The following is a 22851-nucleotide window of genomic DNA, read 5'->3' as shown; positions in this document are numbered from 1 at the left end:
CTGGAGACTCCTTAAGGACAAAAGACACCTACTGTGCTTGTTTAAATTCTTTGTAGAAGAAAAAAGGAAACTTTCACTCACAGTAAATAAGTAACTACTTCCAGAATGAAAATTCATGCCTACATCAGAAAGTAGTAACTTAGGATGCCTAAACTCGGAATTATTTACAAAAATAGACACTATTTATCATATTTCAAAAATAGTAATACAATTAGATTTCGTTCCCACTGTGAAACTGTTAAAGTTAAACATAAAGAAAAAAAGCTCTTAAATGTCTTGGGAGCAGAGTGTGATAAGGCTACAAGCAGGCTTTTTGCCTGCTGATCAGAGGTCCCACCTGGCATGTAATATTGTCACATTCAAAAATTAATTTTTTTAAAACAAAAATATTACAACATGTATGGTTCATAGAGAAAATAGTAAAATGAATTTGAATGATGACAGTTGTGATTATGTTATACTTAGGGTTTTAAAACAGAAAAAAAGGCCCAGCAATACCCATGTTTGTTTTTCTTATTTATACCACACAAGTCTCCATTACCTGAGAAAATTATGAAGGTGAATGTTAAAATCTAAGATACGATGGGTCTCATTCTGAAGAGTGGGGAGTCCTGAGAATTTTAAGGTGTCCATTACATAGTGACAGGAATTATGAGTTGTCTCTAAACTGAATCTTCCTCCTTAGTCCTTTCCTGGCGATTGCAACTAGCCTTAGAAACTCCTTCAGGCCCTTCCCTCTTTTCATATCTATCCATCTATCCATCTGTCCCTCTTTTCATATCTATCCATCTGTCCCTCTTTTCATATCTATCCATCTGTCCATCTGTCCCTCTTTTCATATCTATCCATCTGTCCATCTGTCCCTCTTTTCATATCTATCCATCCAAACCAAGTGAGTATCCGGACAGTAGACAGAGCAAAGGGAAAGGGGTGGGGGTGGGGGAGTACTGGAGAGAGAGCAGCAGGGTTCGAGTAAAAATTCCAAGGGCCCATTCAAAAAGATTGGAAACAAAGAGAATTTTGCTGAGCAGTGGAAGGAAAGACCTGGGGAACTGGTGGAGAGATTCTTAGGCTCCTACAACTTCCTAATGTCCCAGAAAACTGATGAACACTTTTCTCTTTCGTGTCTTTCTAACCTTTGAGGAATCAGTGGCGAGGACCTGAAGAGTTCATGGGTATCAGCAATCGCAGACCCTTTGTGATTCTGTGAACCCGGCGGAGTACAAGGACCAACAGAAGCCACGTTCCTCTGAGCCCAGCCTGTTAAAACAGCTAGACTTCAGCCATGGTCTTTCAATGTCACAGGTGGCGAGACTGTTCCCTTTCGGTCAAGGCCTCCAAATTCCTTCGCGTTTCTCCAACTTAGGAGGAGACAGTGAAAGCCACAGGCAAACAGGAGAGGAGGGGCTGCTGAATTTGGTCCTGGCCATTGCTTTCAAATCTGGGCTATTCCAGCATCTCTCTGTGCTGTTACTTAAGCATAAAGATTATCAATCATTTGCTTCCCTAGTTCTGCCAGAAGGGTCGCCAGGCGCACGACGCAGACCTGCCAGCGGTAGGGGGCCTCGTCTCTCTATCAACCCACCCACCCATTCACCCACCCAGCCATCCACCCACCCTCCGCCAAAGCCCTTCCTCCTGCTTAGCTCAGTTTGGTCTCCAGGCCTAAAGGCGGCGCGGGCGGGGCGCGGGAGCGTGGTCTGACCAGCGCCAGGGACAGGGCCTGTGCTTCCGAGGGGCTGCGGGGTCGGGAGACCGGGGACACCCAGGGGTGTGGCGGCGGCGGAGCCGAGCCCGTCCGAGCCGGCACCTTCGGGCGTCCCTGTCCCACGTGACTGTCGCCTCCTCCCTCCTCCTAGTCGCGCGCGCACGGGCCGGGCGTCTCGACTCCCGCGCGCGCTCGACTGGTCCCAGTCCCCGGGAGGAGAAGCGGAGGAGGGAGCGAGCGAGCGAAGCGGCCCGGGGGAGCGGGCGCGAGCGGCGGCTGCCGGGGCCGCCTGTGCACCAAGGCGAGGGTGGCGGTGGCCTGAGCAGCGCGAGTGTGATGAGGCTGCCCTGCCTCGCTGCTCCGCTCGCAGCCAGCTGACAGCGCCTGCCCGCAGCACGCCCGGAGGGGAGCCGCGGGGCCGTGACCTTGGCCGAGGAGGTAAACGGAGGGGACTGGAGGGGAGGAGGCGGCGCCACCCGGAGTCCCTGGGACCCCTCGGCCCGCACCCAGCTCTCATCCTACTCCGGCGGGAGCCACGATCCCCCCCCCCCCCCCCCCCCCCCCCCCCCCTGGGCCCCCCCCCCCCCCCCCCCCCCCCCGGAGCCGCGCGCCGGGCCGGGCTGGGGCGCTGCGCACGCCGCGGTCCACGGTGCTGAAACTGCTGCCCGGTGCCGCCGGTGCCTCGGTGCGGGGCAAGGCTGCCTGCCTGCCTGCCATTTGCTGCCGCTGAGAGCGAGGGCCAAGCAGGATGAGCAGCTTTTTCTGCGCTCCTGGCTGATCGCTCCAGGCTTGTGCAGTTAGCTTGCTCTCCGCGGTGTGCCAGGTGATTTGCTCAAGGCTCGACTTCTCACCAGCCTCCGGTTGCCTGAACCTAATTCGGACGCTTTCTTCCAAAGATCAGTAAGGATTAGGTTCAGACTTAGTGCTCCGAGTGAGGTGGGAGCAGCAGAGGAGCCATGGGCTGGCTGTGAAGGCAGGTGAAAGTGGAGAAGCCTCTGCCCAGGCTGTGTGGGGGACCCAAGGAATGGAGAGGAGACTGTGCAGGAAAACACTTGTGGGGAAGGGGCCTCTGACGTGCCTGTCATGGGAAACTACTGGGCTACTGGGAGAAAGTGGGCTGCCGTGGGTGTTGGCTTTCCGCCCTTTGGGGAGGACCACATCAAGTGGTGCTGCAAGCATCCGAGAGAGCTGTCGGCACTAGAGAAGTGCAAACCACGGGTTTTAAGTGAGTACTTAACACTTTCAAAGAGTGTCTATAAAATGAAGCCCACAGAAACCTTAGCCAGATGACTGTTTCTCACTGGAAGGCTGTCCGTTAAAATTCCCCGAGGCTGCTACAGCTGTAAACGCCTTCCTTTTCCTTTCCTTTTCTTTTTTCTATTTTTTCTGTCTTTTTAAGTCTATTTCCCGTGTCCTTCCAGTCAGCCCGGGGATGGGAGATTTCTCCCCGTGGATTGGGTACTGTGGACATGAAGATGAGTCAGGGGAGTCTGTTCTCTTGAGGACTCCCACCAGGATCTCACTGGAGCCTCTCTGATCCTTTGCAGGGCGGACTGATCATCCTCGCAAAGGAGGGACCAAGTTCTGGGTGAAATGGCTCAGGGGAATAATTATGGACAGACCAGCAACGGGGTGGCAGATGAATCACCGAACATGCTGGTATACAGAAAGGTAAGAATTCTGCACTTCCCTCAGAAAAGGGAACCTTCAGCTTTCTTCTTTCCCCTTCCTTCCTTCCTTCCTTCCTTCCTTCCTTCCTTCCTTCCTTCCTTCCTCCCTTTTTTCCTTTCTATGTCCTTTATTTGAATCAGAGTATTTATCAATTTTGTGAATTCCCGGATCATCAATGATTATGTACTATGCTAGAAGACAGTTGGATGCTTCTAAGTGACAAGAAGTAGATGAGACCTAGCATATTCCTTGCTGATTGTTAGCGTCACCTGTCCTTAGCAATCACTGCACGCTTGACCATTCAGTGAGTTTTGTTTGCTCCCCCTGATTTAACAGCACCCCTTGTAATTTCCAGAGGCTTTTCCTAGTAACCCTTCCAAACATTTAGATTATAATAATTTCTCAAGTGCACCATACTTTGGAAATAAAACGAGACCACGTTGCAGATGTGTGGCAAGAATGATTATATTCGTGGGTGTATATGCTTTCATGAGTTTACTCACAACTAAATGACTCTAGTTCTGTTGGTTTTAATCTAATTTTGTACTTTGTATTGTTTCTGGTGTTTTTATCTATAGCATCTATACTCTAGGGTCGTGTGTCCATGGGATAGATCTGTGCAATCCAGATTCCCCCTTCCACAAACATATCTGACGGATTTCTGCCGTGCTTTCAGCATCAAACTTCTAGGCATAGAGCTACAGACACATTTGGGTTTCGCTTGGGTTTTAGAGTGGTTGCTTAGGTAACTTCAAGATGGCAATAATCAGCAAGCTTACTAAAATTAAGGATGCAGTGTTCTTTATGTAAGTTCTGCGTTGATTTTTCCTCTTGTAGTTTTTACTGGGATTATTTTTCTTAAGCGTGTTGCCTGGGGGTGTGGATCAGTTTAGGTTTCTTTAGCTGACAATGACAACTGGAAATCACACACTGAGGTCAAGAATGTCATTAAGGGTTTTGATTAGCAGGAGCCCTGAATCCTGAATGAGATTGTGAATTGATTGTGCATGCAGAAGAAAGACGGTGTGCTGCCTTAGCCCATGCAGAATGCCAACGTTTACTTCTGTGGCCCAGAGACGTTAGAATGTAGTGAGGAACGGGCTGGAGGGAATATCAGTATTGCTCTAAGAGCAGACATGTAGAGCCCAGACACAATGCCAGCTCCTCATCATGTAGCCTGTGGACAGTGCTATTCCATATACTTGTAAAGGCAGTCGGATGTGTCTGAGACACCACAGGATGAAGAGGTAAAAAGAAAAACAAAAACAAGGAACTAGGTGACTATTTCACTATTTTTATCCAAATAGATGCATTGAGATTCCTATGTATTTGAACCTAAGTCATTACTATTCTATTCTGACGCTGAGTGCAGTAACTGGGTGTGAGAAGATTTTAAATAAAGAGTTGGTCTAGAGAAGAAGAATATGCTGGTGGTGGCATCTAGGTGCTTGAAAGTAAATGGCCATATTTTCTTTTACTTGGAATGACTTTGAATGTTGTAACATGCAAGATGTGAGAATTTGAAAATCTATTCTAGGAGTATATGCAGTGCACTTTTTCGAGGGAAAATTAATGATAGTAAGCTATGTTTGTTAAGTAACAGAGCTGCCATCTTTTCCTGTTTGCCTATAAATAACTGACAGGTGACTTTGATATCATTATTTGTTGTTCTTAAGTCTCAGATTACTAATTTTGAATTGACTTTATAAGTTCATAGTCTCAAATTGCTATTAGTTTTCAATTTAAACGCATAGGCTTCATGGAGATTTCATGGAGAGAATCTAACTGTTTTGTCCCTTTGAGATGTGGTCTCACTATGTAGCCCTAGCTGGCCTTGAACTTGCAGCAACCTTCCTGACTCTGCCTCTGCATAACATTTTAATTTTTTAAAAACAGCATTATTTCATTAATGTTCAGGGAAAAATTGCCAGATGAAATGTGATTGATAAACAAAGCTAGGTTCAGTAAATCTTACTCACAATATCTAGCCATGGATTTAAAGTCTGTCTGAATTATCTGAACATTTGTGTGTGTGTGTGTGTGTGTGTGTGTAAGTTTTGTTGTGACATAAGTAATAATTTTAAACAATGCCGGCTAGGTCATAAACACATCAAGTCATTATCATTCGCTAGTCATTGTATAATGGTCTATGTGTATACACACATAGAACAGGACTTCATGGCTTTTCTGTTGTTTTACCTTGGCACCACATCTTCTGTGGGCTTACCACTTGATAACTTCTCTGTGGAGGCCTTTTTTTTTTTAATATGACTAGCAAAGTAATTGAAGAGGAGTGTAGGGCCAATCTATGCTAGGAAGTTTCAACAGCTCCCCCTTCATGAAGAACTAGGCTCTCGTTACAGTGCTAATTAATACGGAAGTCAACCAAAGGTTCAGCCAAGGCCTTTAGTCCTAACAGGGCATTGCTCAAGAATGGCTGAGAGAGAAGAGGGAGAGAAATTGCTGTTTTATTGACTGATGCCAATTTTCCGCTTCTCCTTCACTGCTGAAGTGCAATTCTTGAACGTGTGATCTGAAGTGGCCAGATTCGTGGCATTTTCCCTCTCTTCCTGCCTGCCCCCATCATAATGCTCTCTGCTCAGACACTCAAGACAGATGTGTGTTGTTTCCACTCTGTCTTCATGGGTTATAGACGACGTCCTAGAAACACCCTGGGGAGGACTGCAGCACTGTAAATGGTTACCAGTGTAGAACACATAGGAATGCTGCCCTGTGCGAATTTCTTGTTTGCTGTCTCTCTCCATTGTGATTCTCTAATACAGATCATAGGAGTTCTGACAAATAATGAAAAGTACAGTCATCTTTTCCCATCTAAAAATCTAGTGTGTGTGTGTGTGTGTGTGTGTGTGTGTGTGTGTGTGTGACCAGAGATCAACCACGGGTGTCTTTCTTCAGGAGCCTTCCACTTTGTTCCTTGAGACAGAATCTTTCACTGACCTGGAACTTGACAATTAGGCCAGACCGGCTAGCCGGTGAACCCCAGGGATTCACCAGCCTCCTCTACCTTACCAACATTGGGATTATGAACTTGTCAACATGTCTGTCTCTTTTTGTGGGTGCTGGGGATTGAACTCAAGTCGTCATGCTTGAGTAGCAAGCACTTTACCCACTGAGCTGTTTCTTCGGTCCCTTCACAGTGTTTTGACAGAAGACAGTCTTCAGCACGTCAAGCTGTGATTGCCAGGCTGTGTAAATGTTACTGTTCTAAAGGCTTTAGGGCACGGCAATGCTACCTAGTGATCACAGTTGGTATGGAAAAGTCAGTCTGACTTGTCTGCAAGTAGACTTTAGCTTAATAGAAAGGGTCTCTAGAGTTTATGTGATGTTTGAGATCCACTTTAAATGTTGTTATGGATGAAATATTTGCCTTATCAATTCTTGGCTTTATAATGTTGCCTTTTCCTAACTAATTTTTCTAATTAAATTAGAGTGATAATGTTGTCTGATATATTTGAGGACATTTTTAAAAGTTGCAAAATGATGAGGATTGAACGCTTTTATTTCTGAAGCTATCTGTGCTCTCCTCAGATGGGTGTTAACTAGATTGGAGCTGTAAGTAATCAATTTCCTTGAGATGGAGCCAGACCAGTTTCTTCAAACATCTGTAGAGGTGGCATGTCAGAAATTGAGTTCCGTCCTGGGCTAGTGATTTGTAAACACTGTTCTCAGTTTTGATCATCTCTGAGAGAAACCGCTACTGTGACCAGTACTGTTTGCAAAAGATGGCCGAGCTGGATCCCAGAGTGCAGGTTGACATTGTCCAAACATGGTGTCTGGCCAGCATGTTGCTCACTAGCCAGCATGCATTACTCCTTTCCTGCAAGTGACACTCCTGCGTTGGAAAAACAAAATGCTAGGGCACCTTGGGGCCAGTATTTCAGAGTTGTTGGAATGCTGGCACCTCACTCGCAAGAATGCTCAACATATCCAATAATTTCTGATATCACTGCAGTCACCATTTATGCTCCAGCTGTCAGAAAAGAAAAGGAAAGTCTTTTCCTCCTTCGTTGTCTTACTGGACGGTGCATGGGTTTGGAGATAGCAAAGCTATCAAGTTCACCATGCCTCTCTCCTTTGTCCTCTCTCAGTCATGCCTTCCTTCTACTCTCTCCTCCTCTCTTCAGCTTCTGTGTAATAGTTTGCTTTCCACTTGTGTCTTTTTGCTTTTCTGTGTGAAACAAAATCAAAGGGAAAAGTACAAAACTCACTAATATGCTGTTTATCTTGGTTCTAAGAGAGGAAGCAATGTCTTTGATAACTCACAGTATCTGTTGAAGATGATAGCTGGTCCCATCCTTGACTCGGTACCTACTGTATACAGGTGCTCAACATGACACTATACTGTGGTTGTGGCACCAGATCAGTATTTAAGGGGAGGAATATTCCAGTCTTTATGAACATTATGGGACAGCTGGCCTTTCTTACCTGAAGGCACAGTGACCACCAGCCTGCCATTTGGAAGGTTGTCTCTGCTGGCTAGCTTCACCGCAGTGTATTTGGAAGCTACATCTGATGTCCCTCTTTCTTGGGACAGTTGCCACTCTTTTGAGACAGGGAGGGGTTCTATTTCTTCTAGGGTTATTGGACCACAGACAGGGTCAGTCTCTCAGCCTTGAGTTGCTGCTGTGATTTGCTTCAGCTCAGTGCATTTATCATCACAAGCTTGTTAGTCTCATCACCTTAGAGGCTGCTGCTGTCTCCAGCTCCACTTCCACTGTTAAAAACAATCTGCTGGGTTTTAACGTTAGTTCTCTTGATCTGCCTGGGTTTAGTACATGTCAGGAGATGGGGTAGTATTTGTGGGTGACCACAAGCGAAAGGCATGTTAGAAAAGGAAGGTGTGTGTAAATAAATACAAAGGTCCGGGGCCTTTAAGCCTCCAATTTTGAAGGTAAGGATACAGATGGGAGGCAGACAAGAATTTTCATCACATTTCTGGAACATTCTGCAGTGGTGCATCTTATCTAATGAGATGTCAGGAAAGTGCCTTTCTGGACCAGGAGATATTGTCTACAGTAATGACAGCCAGACCTCTCTGTCCCTCTCCAGTGGCACGAATCATGGCGGGTTCCATGAAACAGGACAGGGTCCTCCTCAGCACGTCTTCTGGGGGAGGTGGAAGCGTTTTATCGGTGACACTTTCATGATGAATTCCGGCTAATAATTACTGAGTTCAGAGCAGGAAGGACTTCCTGGTGGAGCTCTTTGCTGGCCCAGGCTGTTTGTGGGATTGACCCGAGGATCTGTGGCTTGGATTTTACCTCCTTCACTTTCCATCTCCAGTGTCTCTGAATCGAATTGATCAGAGGAAAATGCAGATCCACCAAAGGGAGCTGTCCAGGGAATTTATTGCCTTCTAATAGCTTTGTGGTTCCCCCGAGTGATGGGAAGCTGGGTATTTTTAGGTGGTGTGGGTGACAGAATATGATCACTGCAGAGAAAACGGAAATACCTCCCATCGAGACAGTTTAGTGACCTAATAGTGTTCAGTTCTCCTTGAGAACAGACCTGCAGCCAACAAGCAAATGGAGGCTCTTCACTTTGTAGCGCCGGCAAGGCTTCTGAATGTCAGGGCCACAAAGACGTCTATCCCACACAGCATCAATCTAATTATAAAATAATTGTAAACGGCAAAGTGGGTGCTCACTCAGTTCCTAAGGGGGTGGATGGAAGGCCTGGTTTCTTTATGCTGTTTCCTCAAGGCAACATGGGAATTCTACTTGCTTTCATTTTGATTCCTTTTGCATTATGCCTAGCTCCATTAACAAAATTCTGAGTATAGCAGAACTCTGAGAGACATGGACTTGTCTCCAGCATCACTGAAACTGCCCTCCCGCTCTGGCTAGAAAGGACCTTGTCTGAGAGGCCTGTGTTGAAGGACCACCTGATCGTCTGTCTTTTGGAAAGTGTCTAGGAAAATGGTAGCCATTAGCTATGTTCTTATGAATAAGTTCAGGGATCTTTTTGAAACCATGTGTCTATTTATATACATTATCTAAATGGGTGTTTTGTTTGCATGTATGTCTGCAAACCAGAAGAGGTAATTGTATCCCATTGGGACTACAGTTATAGACTGTTGTGAACTGCCACATGGGTCCTGAGAATTGAACTCAGGACCTCTAGAAGAGTAGCCGATATCCTTAATCGCTGAGCCATCCCTCCAGTCCCAATTAGATCTTATTCTTATTCTATTTTTATGGCTAGCCAAATTAGGATATATTCTCTGGTACTGGAAAGTCTTAGCCTTAAAGCTCAGCTGGGCTCTGGTTTAGTTGTGTGCCAAGAAGTTAGGATCCTAACTCCTTTCACTTCGGTTTTTTTATTGATACAGTGAGAAAATATAAATAAATTAATAAAGGTTTCCCTCCTGGGATTGTTCAGTCAGACAGCCTAGGGGAAGTGTCTTGGGTAGCACCTAATGTGTATCAGGTCTTTAATAAATGTTTATTGATTTTAGTAGTAATATCACTATTTATTTGACAAAAATTATTGAACACTTTTGTATGTGTCAGGTCAGTTAGACTAAATTGGTGGGTTTTTGTTTTTGTTTTTGTTTTTTCTGAAGAGGAAAAGGAGGGAACATGTTCTTCGCTTTCATCATATCTTACAATTGTATAAACAGGCAAGCCCTATAGGATGCTTTGAAGATATCATCTTCATGACACAGTGTCTGGTCTCGGAGGGTTTAGATGGCCACCTTATAATTGTTAGCAAACTCTTCTTAAGTTGTATGCATCTTTGTGTCTAACTGCATATATGTGTGTGCATAACTGTGCATGTTTGTGTGTATAACTTTATGCATAACTGTGCATATATGTGTATATAACTTTATGTGTGACTGTGCGTGTATCTGCATAGTTCCATGACATTTTATAAACCAAATAAAGCATAGGATTGTGGCATTTCAGAGGTGATGAGGAGGTCGGACTTTATCTATTTGCTTATTTTGTGCATTGGGGAGTTTTGAAGTGTCATTATTTTTCTAAATCACATAACGACGTTGGGTGTCTGTCCTCCTAAGTCTGCTCTAAATTATCGATGTATGCGTGATGCATAGCTGGTAACTGTAATGTCTTTTTAGCTCAGTGCTAGCAAGTGACCCACCTCCTGCTGCTCCAGCATGGACTATGGAAGGGTCCCTATTCACCACTCTGTGCAGAGTTAATGTGTTGGCTTTGATCACTGTTAGCTCTTGGGTTCCCAGCAGTAATTGGACAGGGAGTTAGTTTTCTCTATTTGACCAGTAGATTTGTGCTTATCCGATCCTGTGTGGAGATTCTGGGCTGATAGGGACCCGGGGTACGATACTATGTGGCAGTGCGGATAACAGACCTTTCCTTAATGCTGAGGAGACATCATAGACATACTGTTAGGTCTTGGGGTAACTTGCCACACTGGGTATCTGGACAGTTTGCATTGTGGTCAGCAATACTGAAGGCTGAATGCATGTTAAATCATGTTTGGTTTAAATTAATTTAGATTTAAGTGTTCATGTGTCTGGTGATTATTAGATTAGATAAGATAGCGTGGAGACACAGAATGAAAAGCTTTGAAAAATCTGTGTCACATGCGAAGGAAAGAAATAAAATGATGTGTTACATTTCATCTAACATGTGCAAGAAGAATAAATGTCTTTAAAGAAAAACCATGATGTTGACTAATCTGTCCCTGTGGCTCGGGGCCATTTAGCCGATCACCAGTTCCCATTTTTAGTCATTGCTAGGAGGTTCTAAAGAACAATGTGTGTCCACATGACCTTGGTTAGTCCCACAAAGCTCTCAGTGCCAGCCACTCTGGTTCAGCAGAAAGCATTTGTCTGGTCCAGAGGTGTGTAGAGAACATGTACTACATGTGTGCATATGTGCAGCCCTGGGAGGCGGAACCCAATCACCTGCATCAGGCCAGTGCTCTGCCACCCAGTGACGTCCCCTGCCATCATTAGAAATCTACCTATCCATGTTTCTCATGTTCAGCTTTTCTGGAAGCTTCCTCTCCTCAGGAAATCAATATCTTTTGTCAGCTGTCATAACTTTACTTACATTTAGGACTTTTTTTTTTTACTAGTTAGCAGTTACCACATGTCATGTCATTTACATACATCATTTACATACATAATTTGTGAGAATTTACATATAATAATATTCAGAGAAATAAGGAACTATTTTGGTTATTAGTGTCTTTGGGGGGTACAGGTGTAGCAGGATACCTTGACTGTCCCCATGGGCCATATTGTCCATCTTCTTGCATTACTCTCCTAGATGCTGCAATTGCCATAACTAACACACAGCCTATTTCCCTAATAAGAGAGATCTGGACACACACACACACACACACACACACACACCTCTCTCTCTCTCTCTCTCTCTCTCTCTCTCTCTCTCTCTCTCTCTCTCTCTACTGTGTATGTCCAAGGTCACTGAGAAACTAGTGGCAATGCTGGGAGCTCTGTAAGGATGGAAACACCTCTGTTTCTGCTCTGTGTGCCAGCCTTTTAATCAATGAGATAGAATAGGTATCTCTGAATGTCGGATGTGTAAGTGCATGAATTAGTACATAAAATGTGAAATCAGGCTCTTGACTGAGTTGCTGTCTAGATAAATTAGTGGAGGGAGAAGACATTGGAATCACAGTTCTCATCAGACATGCAGTCAGCCTCCCCACATACGGAGTATGTGTGTGGTGAGACTTTTGAACAATGCAATTGTTTTCTGAGCTGCCGGTGACTTATTTTACAGCAATGAAACATAGATCTCAGTCTATTCTCAATAGGCCAATGAATGGCAAGAAAATGGAAGCACTGGCCAGATGAAAAGTTACTTATTTTTTGGTCATCTGGTTTCTCAATAAATATATATACACCTCTGTCTCCAGTCTGCAATTCTGGGTGCCTAGCAGAGTACTCAAATTGCACAGCTCTTGACTGTAAGGGCAGAGAGAAATGAACTGAATTAAGAGAATGTTGAAAACCCCAGCCCTTCATTGAGATGCACGAGGCACAAGTGTATGGCTTCTCCCTTACAAAGCTAAACTTTGGTCCCCCCCCTCCCCCCCGCCGCCCACCCAGGTCCAGCCATCCTAATCCTGATAGCTCAGGAGTTGAGTGTCTTTAAATTAGCAACATTATAGAAGCCATTGCTCTTGCACCTAGAGAATTAGCTTCAGTGTTTGCATGAAGGCGTAAGTCACGAACAAGGCAACACCAGTTTGGAGTTATGATTAATAGGGTGTTATTTATTTAAAGGGGAAAAAACTTACAGATCACAATCCCAGACAACAGCCATCTGCGCAACCAGGAAGGGAGTCTAGTCTCCAGCCGAGCAGGAAGAGAAGAGAGCGAGCAGAGGAAATAGCCGCTTTTTTAAAGGGAGTGAGACCACGCCCCAATGGGCTGGTATTACAGCAGCTATTGGTTGGAGGGGCGGAAAGACCTCCCGCAACATTTGCAGACTGCTGAAGCGCGAATAGACTTGCTATGGATTAAATTGCTTTCCTCTTGGAGTGGGTTTGCTCATCTGTAAAGTGGAGATAAGAATAATCGGTGTTGTCAGGATTACACAGATGTTCATGTTAAAATTTGAGCATGGTGGCTCATGCCTGTAATCCCAGCACTCAGGGAGCTGAGGGAGGAACATGGCTACAAGTTTGAGGCTATCATGAGCTGTGTGGCTAGTTCCTGGTCAGTCAAGATGGCAGAAAAAAATGACATCTTGAAATTGGCAGGCAAATGGATGAATCTAGACAAGATCATATTGAGTGAGGTAATCCAGACCCAGAAAGACAATTATCATATGTACTCACTCATAAGTGGTTTTTAGACATAAAGCAAAGAAAACCAGCCTACAATTTACAATCCCAGAGAACCTAGACAACAATGAGGACCCTAAGAGAAACATACATGGATCTAATCTACATGGGAAGTAGAAAAAGACAAGATCTCCTGAGTAAATTGGGAGCATGGGGACCATGGGAGAGGATTGAAGGGGAGGGGAAAGTAAGAGAGAGGAGCAGAGAAAAATGTAGAATTCAATAAAATCAATCAAAAAAAAAGACTGTAGGTTATGGCTCGATTTACTCATTGAATGCACACGTTGAGCTTGGATCAGGGGAATTCTTCAGTGTATGTAACTATTAATTTTATAATACATAAAAAGTACTTAGATTTTTTTTTTTTTACAAATGGAAGTGGTGGCATTTAAAGAGCATTTTTTTTCTTTAAGATTTCTCATACATATTTTCGGATTCGCTGTTTCCACAAGCTTACCATCCTCTGAGCCTCAAGAAGAGTGGCTCTCAGCCTTTACTAATGCTGTGACCCTTTAATGCAGTTCCTTATGTTATGGTGACCACTCCCCGCCCATCATAAAATCATTCATGTGTTTCCAAAGACCATCGTGCACGCATCACAGTTTCTTCCTTTTAAAGACCAAATACTATTGTTTTGGAGTTGTCTTCAACATTTTGCTTCCTTCTTCGCCCAGGAGTCCTTGGGTTTTCTCTGTCTCTGGCTGTTCTAAACGGAACAGCAACAGATGTGAATGCCCAGAAATCTCTCAAAGTCTCTGCTTTCAATTCTTGTGGCGTGCTCCTGGAAGCAGGACCACTGGCCAGCAGGGCGATTGCCTTCTCATCACTGTGCATCGCCACAGGCAGCCCACAAAGGTTCTGTTTGCTCCATATTCTTGCCTACACTTGTCAATATTCATTCAACTAGGTGTGGAGTGGTAGCCCACTGGGGCTTTGATTTGCATCTCCCTGAAGATGGGTATCTTTTCCTACATTATTCCTGGAGTCTCTGAGTTTTATTAAAATACTAGTTAAATTGTCCTTACTTGACCAGGGCTTAGCATAGAGAATTATGACTACTTAGATTTCTGCCTAACTGAGGTTTTGTTTAACCAAGATTAGAATTACTCAGCTAGGCTTTTATTGGAGAAAAAGTCATTAAAAGCTTTGTGTGTGTGTGTGTGTGTAATTATGTATATTTGTGTTTTGTCTACATGTATGTGTGTGCATAATGTATAGACTGGTGCCTGTGGACAACAGAGGAGGCCATTGGATCCTGTGGAACTAGAGTTATGTTTATGAGCTGCCATGTGGGTGCTGGGAACCGAACTTAGGTCCTCTGCAAGGGCAGTTAAGTTCTCTTAACTGCTGAGCCATTGCTCCGGTCCCTCTTTCTAATTTTAAAGTTGCTTTGAACTTACCCATTAGCTAAGCATCCACTGAGGAAGGGTGAATGCTCAGCTATAGGCCACTTTATAACGTCACTAGCAATTGAAGTATGTTCACGGAGAATTATTTCTTTAGGTGGCACCTGCCATTTCCCAGTATTTCCATCACATACCGAAACCTCTGTTGTGCCGCTATACATAGGACGGCACATGTTGGGTTTCTGAATGGGAGAGCCTTTTTACTTCCTGTTGTTCTGATGCTCTGGCCTTCTGTGGCTGCTTTGGATGAAGTGGTGATCTGCTGTTGTTTCTAGTTGTCTCATGAGGGCAGGACAAGAGTTAAGGTGTCTTGTCTGCTGTGGATGGTACGGATTTGCCATCAGCTAGTTCTGTGATTGAGTCAAGTTACTGGATGTCTCCAAGGCTTAGTTTCCTTACCTAAGGACTGATCTCATAACAAAATCTGCCTTAGAGAGCTGCCAGGGTAGTGAGCAAAGACTTAGCATGATGCCTTGAAGCAAGATGAATAAAAACTCAGGGTCAGAAATTGGGGTCCAACCCCGAAGATCTGAAAAGCAAAACAGCCAGCCACTGACTCTTACCTCAGCCTCAGGCTGAAATGGTGATCCCGCCTCCCAGAATCTCAGAAGGATACTGCCTCTCCGAGAGCTGTTTCCTTTCATTTTATAATCCTCTTTGGGCTGGGATTAAAGGAGTGCACCACCATCATTAAAGACATGCACCGCCCAGTTTCTATGGCAACTAGTGTGTCTACCGGGATTAAAGGTGTATGTTATCATAATTGGGTCTGTAAGGCTAACCAGTGGGACTGTTTTACTCTCAGATCTTCAGGCAGTCTTTATTTATTAAAATACAATTGAAATGCCATTACAGTGCCTGGTGTGGGTTCTGTGTCATGCTAGCCACTGTCATCGGGGGCCCGTTACTCTTGGTCCTGGCTTTCTTTCATCTTCCTCCTCCTCCTCCTCTCTCTCTCTCTCCCACTCACAGACACACTTCTTTCTAAATTTCTCTTTTTTGTATTCTTTATCATTTTTCCATCTTATTAGTTAAAAAACCAAAATGGCATGTGAAACTTCATTTAGCTGTTACATGGAGCATTTCATGTTGTGCAAATATATGATAAATTGTTTATGAAGTCCCACATCTCAAGACCTGGCTCCAGGTGCAGCTACTCTTTTGTATTAAGAGAAAATTGCATAATATATAATAAAGGAAAAGGAATTTATTCATAATTTTGGCTAAACCTGGGGAGGAAGATAGTTATTCATAGCTGTGTTAAAAGCTATAGAAAATATGAAACAAAAGTCAGGAAATATTCAGGTGTAGATTTAATTCTAGGACCCAGCCACCAGAGACAGAAGAGGGTTATTATTTTCCAGGTAAAGAGGACCAGGTCTTTGGGGGTGGGCATCTGTGTTCACAGCATGGTATTTCTGTAGAGATCCCATTTCCTGAAGACCCTTCCACATGGTCCCATCTCATTATCATATGAAGATCTGTGAGCTTGCTACAAATGATTTCCACTAAACAGGTAACTTTCATGGGGGCTAAGTGACCTATCTGGAGTATGGTCAGAGGTGAGGACCTGGAATTTCCAGGGCTTCATGGACCCCTTAGACCAGTAATTTTTTTTCCTCTGAACCTCAGTGGGATTCAGGTTAAAAGTTTCTGCTTCTTCATGATGCTGTAAGGATCAAATAGGACAGCATAAAGCTGAGATTCTGGGTGATTATGGCATACATCAGTGAGATGGCTCTAGGGGAGCATCTCAGGGGTTTGGTTTCAGGGTGTAAGGTCAGGCTAACACAACAGCTGGTACCCTCCAAATGCTGGATAAACTCAAATTTTCAAACTAGACAGTGCTGCCAATCAGAGCACCCTGTTAAGGCAGGGTATGCCAGTGAAGAGAGCTTTTATCTCCTCACAAAGCAAAGATCTCCCCTTTGCCTTCTGCTTATGGCTGCTGTATGTTGAATCCAGGACCCGTGACATGCTAGACAAGCACTCTGCCACTGAGCCACACCCTTGCCCTCCTCTCTTGCCTCTGTTAGGAGCATCCCTTTGCCCTCCACAAGGCCCTTCATCCTTTTCACTTCCCTGTAGCCTCACCTTCCATTTCTCCAAGTGCTTTTATTTTTAAATTTTAATTTTTGCAGTTTTATCTCAGCGTTTAGATTATCTCTTCTTTATTACCCTTTTATCCTTTAGCTTTAGGGGTTTATTTAGAAAGCTCAGTCAGTAACAGACCCTTTTGAGTCATGGCGGCGGTGAGGCTTAATCAGTGAACATTGTAATAGCGCATTGAAAAACACCTGTTATTCATCCTAAACCCATGAAATAGCTACTTGGTGTGTCCTTGAATGAGGCAAGCAACCCGCATTTCTCAAGGTGTTTTGCGATACAGACTAGCCAGGCTCTCAGGATTATTGCAAAGAAGAGAGGCGCGTTTGAGTTAAACCAGCATTGTTATTGTTCATCCTCCCAGCAAAGGGAGCTATCAAGAAAGGGTCTCCTTTAATTGCAAGGACTGGTCTAACAAAGGCACTTATTTGCTTTGCAACGTTTCCTTGAACTAATGTGAAGCGTGCATTGTATGACTTCTTACCGTAGATGATTTGGGTTGAGGACTGGGATGGGGTCAAAAGCAGCAGCGATTGTTGTTGGTGGCAGCTTGTCATGGACGAGCTTTATCTATGGCCTTAAATATCCTTGATATTCTTGTCATGAAAGTGTGTTTGCAGCTAATTAATTTACTCCCTCCGTATTGATTTGTGTGACTCAAAGCCCACTGCCACCGCAGAGCACGGCTGTAAATCCCTTGGTCCTTGGTCTTTCTTTTCCTCTTCTGTAGTCATGGCACTCTCCAGTTTCATCTAAGCATGTGGCAACCATAACACACATTACCTCTCCCAGGCTTCCGAGCAACGAGGCAGGGGCGTATTATATGTTCTGGTCATGGGATAAGAGTAGATAAGATGCAATACTGGAGAAGTGAGCACTTAACCAGAGGGGACAGTGAGAGAGACCTCTCATGGGTCCCTAGTAAGATCACCTCAAAAAAAAAAAAAAGCCAATCGAAATACAACAAACCAACAAAGGAAGCAATAAAGAAAAAAAGGAGATTAAAAAAAGAAAAGGAACCTCCCTCTGCTTTTCTCTTCTTCCTTCTGTATCCCCTTTGTTCCTCCGTGTTCTCTCTCCTGTCCCCTTCCTCTCCCTTTCCCTCATTCCCACAGGAGGTGAAGGCCAAGAAATAATGGGGCCTGGACAACAAGGAGAATTAGCTAGGTCTTTGCTGATTCCAGGCTCTTTACAGACTGGACTTGCCCATGAATGTTCTGTGTTGGAGAGAACTTACGTCTTCTTTGGAAGAATGCGTTTTGGTTTTCTGTCATTTTCAACTAAGCTGCATTCTACTGGATTTAAGAACTGTGCCTTTAGACAACTGCAGCATATAATAGGCCTCGAGTTCTAGTTAACATATTAAATATATATAGTTTTAAGACCAATCTGTTTTCTCTCTCGGGATAAATCTAGTTTCATTTAAACAATTCATTTGAAAGACTCCAATTAAATGAATTATGCATTTGATTTGATTCAATTTAACTTAACAAATATTTATTGGATAGTTATTATATGCAAGGCAATTTCCTTGAAGTGTCAGGGGATAGCACACCAGAGATGATGGTAATGCGTTGTTGGTCAGAGTACCGCTCTGTCATTCCATCCCAAGATAGGAGAAGAAACAGTCTCTCTCTGTCTCTGTCTGTCTCTCTCTCACACACACAGAAACACATGAACACATACATACAAGCACACATTTACAAACACAGACATACATGCACATACACATATAAACTCATACAGTAAAACTCTCATAAAACTGTTGGGGTAATTACAGTTTCAAATTTTTCATCTAAAATCTAAGTTATAGAAAGGTTATTATTGCTCATATCCCAAAATAAATGGAAATAAAGATTTTTGTGACTGATTTTATTACTCATTGAGTAAACATGATAAAACCCTTTTTAAAAACTGTGCTGGTTTCTTTCCCTCTTTTCTCTTTATATTTTGGTTTTCTGAGATAGGGTCTCCCTAGGTAGGTTAATCTGTTTTAGCTCTTGATTTCTCCATCTTCTGCCTCTCTAGTGTTTAGATCTTGGGGTGGGGGGTGGGTCACAAAGCCTGCAAACATCTCATTAGTATTATAATTAGAATGAGTGTGTGTGTGTGTGTGTGTGTGTGTGTCTGTGTGTGTGTGTCTGTGTGTGCATGTCTGAGGCTCTGTTAGCAACTGCCCAAATTGAACATTTTAAATTACGGCGATGAGGACCAAGATGGACTTTAACAAAGAGAGTCACACAATTCCAGTTCTTAGCACTTCTGTCTATAAAATACATCAGCATAACAAAGAAAAGAGAATCGTTCTTACAGTGGCACAAATATGTGTGCTCCTTTTAGAAGATTCCACGTTCTGAAAAAATCACACGCTAAAAATAACTGGCATTTTGCGATAACGAGAAGTAGAATAGATCACTCAAAACATTTACACCACTCGGAACATAAAGCATCAACCAAAACAGTAGCTGTCTTATTAGACAGCCGAACACAGCTATGAAAAACTGTTACCTTCCCTAGAAATGAGGAAACAACACAGTAAATACAAGCTTCCCCTTCAAGAAGCAAAGGGCAGCCTGATGGAAGAGTTCTAGAAATGTAACCAAAGAGATATTTTCATCTGCTGCAGCTTAGATAAAGGTTCTCCAAAGCCCCAAGTGGAACAGGTTTGTGACCTGTTGGAAGACTTTGGAACCTTTAAGATGGGGGAACTTCTTAGGTCACTGAGAACATACCCTTGAAAGACATATTTGTCCACTGGCCCTATTTTCTTTCCCTTTGTTCATAATGATGCTGTTAGGTAAGCAGACTTCTCGTATCACAGTTTACTGTCTTGCCACAAGCTTCAAAATAGGGTACTCAACAACTACAGACAAAAGCTTCTGAGACTGTGAGCCAAACTAAGCCTGCCGTCTTTTTTTTTTAAACAAATAGATTTTTTTAATTTTTTTTAAAGATTTATTTATTATTTATTATGTATACAACATTCTGCCTTGATGTATGCCCGCACGCCAGAGCAGGGCGCCAGATCTTAGTACAGATGGTTGTGAGCCACCATGTGGTTGCTGGGAATTGAACTCAGGACCTCTGGAAGAGCAGCCAGTGCTCTTAACCTCTGAGCCATCTCTCCAGCCCTGCCTGCCGTCTTTATGTGTTGCTTGTGTGATGGTGACAGAGAGCTGACTAACTCAGCCCTGGAATCTGCAGACAGAGGGCCTCAGGTTTAGCAGGGATGCTTCTGAGTCCCAGCATTGGATGTGGGGCTCTCACAGGAATGCTCCTTCACCCACACTCTCGTTTGGAGCACTTTCCGTTTCCCGCTCTCAAGGACAGTCAGAAAATGCTGTGGAGAATATGACCATCCTTTTGCTTTGTCATCTGAAGGCCAAAAGCAGCCTACTGTGACCCGACAACTCCTGTGTGGGTCACCTCGCTTTACGTCATTGCACGGATCTTACATCATCTCACGTGGTCACCGCAGAGGGAGGGGCTCATGAGCACAGGAGGAGCAATCTTATGTCACATATAAGCTTTATCAAAGTATATTGTTATAATTATGTTTTGTTAGGTATGATTTACATCTTTCCATTCGTCACTCAAACTTTGTCATAGGTATGCACAGGAAAAACAAACCTCCATACCAAGATGGCTCAAGCAACCACTAGGGATTGAGATGTCCTCCCCGTGGGTAAGGGGGACATGTGCAATCAATATTTTTCGAGTCTTTTCTGAGCTGTTAGTCATACTAGGCAGGAGGAAGGATGTAACATCCACAGGCCCTCTAGCGTTGTCTCCTCCACTTGGGTGTGTGCTTAGATGCTGTTCTTGGGCACATATGATGTAATGCATTTATAAATACTGTGCGAGGATCCTTGAGATTTCTGTGCTGGACTCTGGCCATTCCCTGACTTACCAATTGTTTGTGGGCTGATTTTTGTTTCAACAACTACTCTGTGTAATTTCTTCTTGTTGAACTCGGAAGACCTGTAGCAAGAATTCTAGTTGGTCTTAATAAAACCTGGAGTCAGATATAGGGGTTAATGCTGAAGATCAGAGAAGCAGAGAGGCCAGCAACTAGAGCGTTCTTTTACCTCTACCGATGCTCAGATGGAAGGGGTGAGGTGAGCCTGTCCTCAGACTGCCTCTCCAGACTCCATCTGTCTACTCCAAACTTCAGACTGTGACTGTCTCCACCAAACCAGACTGCAATGAGCTCCCGTTTCCTTCTGCCTTATATTCCTCTCTCTCCCCAGACATATCACTCCTGTCTCCACCTCCCTAGTGCTGGGATTAAAGGCATGGGATCCCAAGTGCTGGGATCACCTTTGTGTAAGTTCTCTTTCTCTTTTAGACAGATTCAATCTTGTGTAGCCCAGGATGGCCTTGAACTAATAGAAATCTCTTTGCTTCTCTCTCCCAAGTCCTGGGATTAAAGGTGTTTGCCGCTACTCCACGGCGTCTAGTGGCTTGGTTTTCACAATAGTCTGATAAGTCTGATAAGATAGGCAACATTAACCCATTGCACAATCAAGGACATGTCCAGTGAGTTGAAAGAGTGTGCTCGAAATCACATGCACTAAACAGTGGTGTCAGGATTGGCACTCAAGTCTGTCTGACTCAGAGGCTGAAGGCTGAAGCTGAATGTTTGCAGTTAGTTGGTTTATCACCTTTTTGTGACCTGGGCTAAGCTCTGAAACCCTCAGAGGCTCCTGTTCCGCACATATTGAGATGGTGGAAATATTCTCCTTCATAGGGTCGTGAGTTGCTCTCGTAAGGAAGCCCTGGGCGAATGTTAAAACATGCACGCCTTCTCCTTCCTTAAAACATCTAGCTTTTTACATTAGAAGTGATTGAGAAATGTCAGTGACGTTAGGATTACAGGTTGAGGCTTTATGAAATCCTAAAAATTAAAAAGAGAAAGGGAGAGGTTGGGTTGTGGGCGAGGAGCAAGGCTGTTTGATTGCAAAGCAAACTGCACCTGGGCATTAAGAAATGGGAAGGCGGATGCGCTGACGACAGCTGCAGACCTTGAGCAAATTGTCCCCCAAAACTGAACAGGTGGCACCCATTCAAGCTCATCTAGATAGTTCTGCAAAAGCAATACTTTTGCCTGGATGCTTATGTTTTCGAGATCAACCTTCTAGCTTCTGATTCCTCTCCTTCCTCTACACACGGACTTCCTATGATAGAATATTTGAGGCAATTAGGAGCACTTGGTAGGAGCAGGCACTCTTCTGTAGGAAAAGGGAACTACGTGTTATTAGCGTGATACTCAGGGCAGCTTAGGGCTAAATGCTAAATGCGATCAGATGAAGCCTCTAGGAAATTGGACACATTCTGGGTTTTTTTTCCTTATCTCACCTGGATCAAGTTCTAAAGATAATCTAATGTTTTCTCAAAACATTTCAATCTCTCTACTCCTGCTTAAGTTTGGCAACACCAAAGCTGTCTAGACAAAGTGTTTTGGGGTAAGAATCTTGCTAGTATCTAAAATATGTTGACAAAGATGTTGGATGATAAAAGCCAAAAGCATAAGAAAGAAAAGCAGCAATGCTTGACTCTAAGAATGACTGTAAAGTATTTGGTTACAATATACACACTTGATTTAGACAGATACGCCAACTGGCAGACAGACCGACACAGACCGACCGACTGACAGATAACAGACAGACAGACACACACACACCCAGTCATGTTACACCAGAGCTAGCTGAGTGAGATAGGTGTGTACATCTTTTTCCATGTCCACAGCTCTGCAGTCACTGATATAGAAACAGAAATCAGTCACAGTAGAGTGGAACTCCATCAGGGGAACTGTGCAGTGACATAAACCGTAGCCATCCGCATTTCCCGCACCCCCATACTACTTAGTGAACACTGGAACACCACTGTATGCAGATGGATATACTTAGTAACTTTGTTTGTGTTCCTTACAAGCAAGGTCTCTTTGCAATTTATCTTTGCCTCTTGGCTGACTGAGCAGATATTTAGTAAACGTCTGAGATTAAAGAACATATATATGAAGGGAGGGCTAGAAACGTGGCTATGCATTTACAGTAGATACTATGCATTTATTAACTGATATTTTATTAATAAGGAGTTCTGCAAACCCAGACAGAAATGGCAGTGCTTCAGTTT

The 22851-nt window shown here is 43.8% G+C and overlaps 1 protein-coding gene across 2 annotated transcripts in view; it reads left to right on the top strand.

Moving 5' to 3' along the window:
- The first annotated feature begins 1950 nt into the window (after positions 1–1950).
- Positions 1951–22851, top strand: part of Rgs7 (regulator of G protein signaling 7) — a 351190-nt gene continuing 330289 nt past the window's right edge. Inside the window, exons 1-2 of one of the 2 annotated variants that reach the window (XM_050142896.1) lie at positions 1951–2146; positions 3256–3379. In XM_050142896.1, the coding sequence (XP_049998853.1) occupies positions 3302–3379 (78 nt within the window). In that variant the 5' untranslated portion in view covers positions 1951–2146; positions 3256–3301. The remainder of the gene's footprint in view (positions 2147–3255; positions 3380–22851) is intronic. The other variant, XM_050142894.1, reaches the window with a different exon arrangement.

Source organism: Alexandromys fortis, unplaced genomic scaffold (genome assembly GCF_014885135.2).
Source record: "Alexandromys fortis isolate MF-2015 unplaced genomic scaffold, M_Fortis_MF-2015_v1.1 scaffold_51, whole genome shotgun sequence".
In the NCBI taxonomy this organism is placed as follows: Eukaryota; Metazoa; Chordata; class Mammalia; order Rodentia; family Cricetidae; genus Alexandromys; species Alexandromys fortis.
This window is presented reverse-complemented; position numbering and strand designations above follow the sequence as displayed.